The sequence below is a fragment of the Geospiza fortis genome, unplaced genomic scaffold (genome assembly GCF_000277835.1).
Source record: "Geospiza fortis unplaced genomic scaffold, GeoFor_1.0 scaffold289, whole genome shotgun sequence".
NCBI classification, from domain to species: Eukaryota; Metazoa; Chordata; class Aves; order Passeriformes; family Thraupidae; genus Geospiza; species Geospiza fortis.
The window spans coordinates 146,420-154,143 of NW_005054478.1; the positions used below are offsets into that span (position 1 = coordinate 146,420).

At 51.3% G+C, this 7,724-nt stretch overlaps 1 protein-coding gene across 1 annotated transcript; it reads left to right on the forward strand.

Annotated features, from left to right (window-relative positions):
• Window positions 1-130: 130 nt before the first annotated feature.
• On the forward strand, window positions 131-5,987 carry TRAPPC3 (trafficking protein particle complex 3). Its single transcript, XM_005428287.3, has 6 exons — window positions 131-178; window positions 1,375-1,422; window positions 2,535-2,632; window positions 3,400-3,499; window positions 3,759-3,941; window positions 4,406-5,987. Exons 1-6 carry the CDS (start codon window positions 131-133, stop codon window positions 4,523-4,525), a joined length of 597 nt encoding a protein of 198 aa, XP_005428344.2. The 3' UTR covers window positions 4,526-5,987.
• Window positions 5,988-7,724: the final 1,737 nt, after the last annotated feature.

Here is a 7,724-nt window from a genome sequence, read left to right on the forward strand (position 1 = left end):
GGCAGCCAGCAGCGGCACCGGGCGCTCCCGTTTATGGGAAGTTCGCACCCAAAACCCTTCCCTGGCGTGTCTCGCTTCCCCTCTCCAGCTCATTCCGCGTTATCAGCCCGGCTGAGTCAGGAACTGAGAGATGGAGCCCAAAGCTCCAGAGCTGAGCTCCGATTCTGGGTCAAACCAGGTCGAATTCATTAATTTTTAATGCAAAATAAGTAATAAAAAAAATAAAACCTGGGGTCTTCTCCCTCTTTGGCCGTGAGGAGGGGCTGGGTGGGGCTTAGCTGCCCCCTCCTGCCTCTCCACACCCCAGGGGATTCTTTTCTAGAGATTCAGCTCCTTAAATACAACGATTATGTAAAAAATTGTGTTAATTCACTGGAGTTCTGACACTTCCGTAGCCATAGAACAGATGCATTGTGTGGAGAGTGTCAAATAATAAAAATAATTGGGAAAGCTTTGGGCACTTCAATTTCATCCAATGGGCTGAAAACGAAAAAATTGTTGTCCACATCTGTCGTATTGTAACAGCTGAAGTTGCCTTTAATAACAGCATCTCAGCAATAAGTGAGATCGGCTCTGGGAGTGCTGGGGCTGGTGGTGGCAGGTGACACCGCCATGGCCTCACATGGTGGCAGCACCTCAGGCTGGGGACAGCTGGATTCCCTCCATCCATCCCCATCCCCTCTCCACCTCTGTCTTTACTAAAACAACTGAAACCCTTAAAACCAGCACTACATGTTGTGCATGTCTGTTAAATTCTCTGCCAAGTCTCTGATTCCAGCTGAGCCAAAGGAACTTCCCCCTTGTCCTTCCAGTGATGTGAACTGCCCAACCTTATGTTTTCTGAGAGGAAAGCAAAATTTTTAAGCAAAACCCCCAAAGAACATGTCAGTTCTTTAGATCCAAAGTGGGGCAACAGCTCCAAGCAGCCCCTCTGGTTGTTTTCATACCTGAAGCCTTTTGTCCTTGGGAATGGCAATCCCAGAATCCCAGACTGGTTTCGGTTGGAAGGGGCCTTAAAATTCATCCCATTCCACCCCTGCCATGGGCAGGGACACCTTCCACTGTCCCAGGGTGCTCCAAGCCCCATCCAGCCTGGCCTTGGACATTTCCAGGGATCCAGGGGCAGCCACAGCTTCTCTGGGCACCCTGTGCTAGGGCCTGCCCACCCTGCCAGAGAGGAATTTTTTCCTAATCCAGGAACAAGACAAGGTGGAATTCCCTTGTGTCCTCTACAAACCCAATTTCTGTTTGTTTGGGGGTGTTTCCTCTGTGTGTTTGTTGTGGCTTTGTGTGAACTTATGGTGATCTGTGTTGTCACTTAACTCTGATCTTGTCTCTTTTCCCTCCCTGCCTGCTGCTGCTTTCATTCTCTAGTATTGGTATTTGCCATTCATTTCACCTTCTGCCTCTCTGCAGCTCATGGTAGGTGACAGATCCCAGGTCAGCCCCTGTGATCCCTCTGCATGCCAAAACTGACAGCAGAAACCAGTGCTGGGGGTTTGTTTGTTCCCCAAAACACTTCCTTTTGCAGAGTTTTGCTCTGCAGCCTCTAATGACCTCGTTAATCACTGGCTCCCAAAAAATGCTCTTTGACATCATTTGAGGGTGAGGATTGAAGGTGGTGGCTGGGAGAGGAGAATTTCCCCCTTTTTTTGCATTTTTTCTGCAAGTCTGACAATTGTGCAAAGAAAACGTGAGTGGCTTTGGTCCTGGCCAGTCCCAGGATGTGCACAGCACCTGAGAGCTGAGCTGGCCTGGGCTTGGCCTCCCTGAGCCTGTTCTGGATCTGTGAAGCAAATTCTGTGTCTGGACAACTTTCTAGGGCCAGATGAGTCCTTTTTCTTGGTACAGAATTTCATAAATCCTTGAGTGGAGGAGCATTTTGGGCCTGTTGAAAGGACCAGAGCTGGAGCCTAATAGGCACTGTCCACTTGTAACATGTTCATGAAACAGAGGGAAGAATTTGAGTCAGATCTCAGCTCTAGGCCAGTGCTTGAGGTAAATTCAGGGCCCTGGCATGGCTCCTCCAGCTATCCAGGAGGTTTTGGTGTCTTTCCCAAAATCCCAGAGTGGTTTGGGTTGAAAGGGATCTTAAAACTCAACCAGTTCCAATCCCCTTCCAAGGGCAGGGGCACCTTCTAGTAGACCAGGTTCCTCCAAGCTTCATTCCAAGGAGAATGAAGTTGTTTCCAGAACTGGAGCTGGGATCTCTCTTTCTTAAACTGGAGCTGGGATCTCTCCTTATTAAACTGGAGCTGGGATCTCTCTTTATTAAACTGGAGCTGGGATCTCTCCTTATTAAACTAGAGCTGGGATCTCTCCTTATTAAACTGGAGCTGGGATCTCTCCTTATTAAACTGGAGCTGGGATCTCTCCTTGTGAAACTGGAGCTGGGATCTCTCCTTGTTAAGCACAGGTTCCTTTGAGACAGCAGGTCCCTGTTCCCCTCTCCGTGCCGAGGTGGCGGCGCTGGACTCGGAGGCAGCGGAGCCCGGGCGGGTTCTGTTGGGTGAATTTTCTTTTCCTGTGCACAGAACTCGGAGCTGTTCACGCTGACCTACGGTGCCCTGGTGACCCAGCTCTGCAAGGACTATGAGAATGATGATGATGTCAACAAGCAGCTGGACAAAATGTGAGTGCATGCACAGGTGGGAGTGGATCTGCCCTGCTGGAGCTGTGTGGGAGCTGGGATCACAGCTGGGATCACAGCAGGGATCACAGCAGGGATTGGTGCCTCAGGTTTTAGCTTTTATATTTTTCAGATTCTGCGCTGCTTTTCTGCTCTGTAATTCTGTATTCTGTATTTTCAGATTCTGTGCTGTATTCTGCTGTGTAATTCTGAGCTTCATATTAGGGAATAGTACACCCTCTCCACAGAGGAGGGAGACAAAACAATTCCTCCTCTAGCTGGGGACCAAGGACAGATAATCCAAATTGCAGGCCCAAGAGCATAAACAGCATGGACTGAAGAGAGAAAAACAAGCAGGATGGGACTTCATGGGCTAAAGCTGTAATTGGACAATTAACTCCAAGATGCAAATGGACCAGAAATTATAAAAGTGAGAGACCTTGTGACCAGTCGTCCATTTTTTTGTGACCATTTTGGTTCATCTTGGGTGTAGCCCTGGCTGGGCTCTTGTGCTGCCCAAGGTGGATCCACTGAGGCCTTTTAATAAATCCCTGCTTTATTCTTTAACTCTGTCCAGCCTCTGTTCTAGCTCAGCCTTCACCAGGCATCAGGATCACAGCCACATCCCTGTGTGCTGCTCCAGGAGCAAAACCCTGGCAGGCTGAAGTTATTTAACACCGACATTTCTCAGATTAGACTTTGCTTCTTCACTCTCCTCTTTTATAAATATTTGTTGTCTTTCTGAAGCCGTTGCTGTGGTCCCTTCACAGGGGTTACAACATCGGTGTCCGGCTCATCGAGGATTTCCTGGCCCGCTCCAATGTTGGGAGGTGCCACGATTTCCGTGAAACTGCAGATGTTATAGCAAAGGTAAATGTCCAAGCACTGCTTTGTCAGGTTTTTTTTTTTGGGTTTTGAGTGTGAGGATGGAATATTTGCTTCTCACAGGACTGTTCCGAGAGTTTAATGAAGATTTTGGAGAGGGGAAAAAAAAAGCTTTAGCCCAAGTACTGCTGGCTGGTGGGAACTGGAGGAAAGGAGAGATGTTTGCAAACCCTTTCAGTAATTTTAGAGATCAAAGCAGTGCTGTTGCCTCACCTGTTCTTGTTCTTCCTGCTTGCCACAACAGATTGCATTTAAAATGTACCTGGGCATCACTCCGAGCATCACCAACTGGAGTCCTGGGGGCGACGAGTTCTCCCTGATCTTGGAAAACAACCCCTTGGTGGACTTTGTGGAGCTCCCTGACAACCACTCAACCCTCATCTACTCCAACCTGCTCTGTGGGGTGCTGCGAGGTGCCCTGGAAATGGTGAGCCACATCTCCCTTCCCTTGGGATGAGTGTATGGAGAGCCAGGTGTCAGCAGATACTTGAGTTCTGGTCTGTTTGTGATTTCTGGGTTTGCTTTGGGTTTGGAACGCATTCCCAGGAGAAGGGCAGAGCTGCAGGAGCACTTGGCTGATGTTATGTGTGGCAGCTGAGGCCCAGAGGTGATGCCTGAGCCCTTTCAGCACACAACCCAACTTCAAGCACTTGTATCTCCCTGAGTTTGTATGAAGCTCCAAAATCCTCACTCTGCAACTGCTGTGAGCCCTAGCTGGGAATTGGTTGGGACAGGAGAGCAGCTGTGTCTCAAATTTAGGACTTTGTAGAGCCCTGTATGTCATGTCATGCCCTTAGAGCCCTTAAGCTGGTGCTCCAGGATCATTCAGTCCCTGGAGAAGCTGCTGTGAACAGGGAGTTACCAGCTCCTCTCTGCTCTTCCCTCTCTTAGGTGCAGATGGCTGTCGATGTGAAGTTTGTCCAGGACACCCTGAAGGGCGACAGTGTCACAGAAATAAGGATGAAATTTATCAGGAGGATTGAAGACAACCTTCCAGCTGGGGAAGAGTGAACCACAGCCCCATCTCCCTGGGGACTGGAGGGACCAGCTGGGTTTGGCCATTAGCTTTCCTCACAGATCCATAGGGATCTCCTGCCCCTGCACACTCAGACTGACTCACTGACTGTCTCAGATATTGTTTTCTTCTACTCTCACTTCCATCCTCTGTAGAAGATGATTGTCTGGTTGCTGTTTATTTCCCAGGTTCATTCTGAAGCTTTTTCATCAGGTGATGTCCTTTTCCCTCCCCCCTGGGGACTTCCTAAGCTCAGTTTCCAGTTGTGACCTGGGCTGTGTGAGAACAACTGCTCAGACTCCAGGAGAGCTCCGGTCTCTTCGCATCTGCATCGGTGTTGGAGGGCCAGAATTGGACCCCAAGCTACAAGAGCCCACTGATTCCCTGCTAAACCCTGTCCTTCCTTAAATGAGGTGTTTAAAATCCATTTGGAGATGTGTGTAGTGTTTCTGTAGATCAAACTGGCTTCTTGCACTTGATTCTTGCAAGCTTGGTCCAAAGGGGTGGCTGGGGAGAGCTGCTGGCACCAGGGCAGGGGCTGCTCTGCTCAGGGGGCTGTGGCACCTCAGAAATCTGAGTCCCATGGCCTTTCCATGGGAAAGTCCCTCCTCCAGAAGCCTCACCTTGGGAGGGGAGGAGGTCAAACTCCAGTGGAGCAGTAGGAACTATTTTACATGGAGAAAGAGTGGCTAAAATGGTATGGCTGCTCCACAGTGGGCACAGCCTGGGGCTGCATGGGGAGTCATGGAGTGAGGACCAAACTCAGGCTGGGGCCTGGGAGGTGTTAAAAACATTTCAGGCTCTGTTCTGATGTTGGAGGATGTAAAGGCTGCAAGGTGTGAAGGCAGTGCCAGGGTTTGTTCTCTCTCACTTGTGTTCAGTAGAATTTCCCAATTACTTGACCTGTGGCACTTGCTGCTCTCAGAAATGAATACATAAAGAAGTATTAGATAACAAAAAGCATGAGATTGGAACATCAGCTTCCTCTGCCACCCCGAGCTAGAGAACACAGTCAAGCATTAGGTTCCCAAATCACTTTTCATAGCATGAAGGCACAGCCCCTCGAGGTCTTTGTGAGTTCCAGAATTTGTGTTGGTTGATGCCTGAATGTGAGGTGAAAGGGAGCAACCCACTGCTTGTGCTGCTCTTTTTTGGCTTTTCTGGGGGAATGTAGGGTCATCTGGCACTGGATGGCTGGCCCTGTCCCTTTTTTGGCCTCAAAGAGTCCCTTTGGATGCCCTGTGTGACGTGTGCCCTGTGAAGGAACAGTGAGTGGCTGTAAGAGCAGTCAGAGGCATGGCAGTGGCCCAGTGGTGCCAGGTGGGTGTTGGTGGCAGAGGTGCCACATGGTCACATTGCAGAGCTCCAAACCATCCCTTATTTCTCATTGTTGACCATTCCAAGTCACTTTAAAGCTGCATTTTAGGAGCAATTGCATTAAAAGAATGGCGGTGTCAATTGTTTGGTCTCCTCTTGCCTGTGTTCTGGTGGTGGGTGCTGGCAGGGTGACAGTGGTGACAGGGTGCCCAGGGCTGGCAGGGTGACAGCAGCACAGCCCCAAGAATTCCTGGCTGCTGGTGGGCCTGGAAGCTGCTGCCTAAAGGAACCTGCCCAGCATTGCACACACGGAGGGACTGGGGGCAGACACTCAGTGTGGCTGGTTTGGGGTCTGTGAATCCGCTGTGTGCTCAGTGCCTGGGACTGCCACCAGCCTGAGGCAGCTGCTGCAGAGCCAAAACACTCTGTGGGCATTTACAGTGGCAAAAAATCACCTGGAGGGACATCTGAGCCTCCTCTGCTGCCAGCTCAGTGCTGCTCCATGGCTGGCATCGGCCGTGTAGCGCTGCTGCCAGGAGTGTGGAGACAAGGAACAGCAAGGGCTGCTCTCCAGGAGCAGTTTGTGCTTCCCTTTCTTGTGTGAGTGCTCCCCAGGAGCCCTGCTCTGGTGGGATCTCTGCTCTGTGCTCGTGGGCATTCCCTGCTCCAGGGTCACCCTGCAGTCACGCTCCATCCCGGGCACTGAGTGCCCAGGGCTGTGCCAGCCCCAGGGATGGGGAAGTGGCAGCTTTTGCAATAAAGTGCTTTTTTTTCTCTGGAGCTGGACAGCACCACGTGCTGCTGGCCTGGCCAGGAGTGGGAGCCAGCCAGGGCAGCCCCAAACAGCCCCAACATGCACCCAGCTCCTGAGGCTGTGTCCCAGAGGGTGTGGGGGGAGTGAGATCCCTTGTCCTCACCCCTGCAGAGAGTGGATCCTGGACTCCTGCTCCCAGCCCCTTGGGAATTCAAGTAATTTGCTGGGGCGACAGGGTCAAAGCCAGCCCAGACCTTCTGGAAGAACAAAAAGCAGAAATTGCATTAAGTAAATTAAAACTGTCTACTACTGAGCAGCTCGCTGCAGACAAGGGAGAATATGCAAAAAGCTCTGTTTGAAACCTACTAAATATTACCATGTGCTGTTTATAGGAAACAAATGGGGAAAGGCATCTGCATCAATAAACCCCAACGTGGCTGGGCTTGGACTGAAGCCTTTCCACGGCTCTGGGTTATTGAATACCCGTGGCTTTCATGTGGTGCCAGCCCTGACCCCTGACACATACCGCGGAGGGGAAAGTTGACTTGTGGGAATAATAGACATTCCTAGGGAGCCATTTAACCTGGCAGGAAAAGAGGCAACTTCCAGCCTCTCACATCCCTGCGTGATATTGGAGATGACAATAGCAACAAGTCAAGGGGGCGGGGACAGGGGATGTGGGGTGGGAGTGGTGCTGGGGAGCGATGCTGCAGGACCCCAGTGCCTGGGGTGAGCCCCCCATGTGCTCTCACCAGTGTAAGCACCCCATGATGGCATCAGCCACAGCAGCGTGTCCAAAACACATCCCAGGCTCCCACAGCAGCAGGATGCAAAAGCTTTGGTTGCTGCAGTGCCTGTGGAGGTGAAAGGAGCTTTCCAGCCCTTGTCCCCCTCCTGCAGGAAAATGGGACACTGGCTGGTGTCCTGATGGAGCACACTGGCAGCAGCTGAAGGTCAATGTGTGACTCACGGGGTCCAGGGTGAGGGGTTAAACCAGTTCATGTCCCCAGTGTGGGGAGAACCTGGCCAGTGTTGGAAAACCTGGACAAGCTGACTGCTGCTCCTGGCTGGTGGCAGCCCCAGCCCCACTCCCCACTCTTGCGCCAGCCACGAGCAGGTGGTCC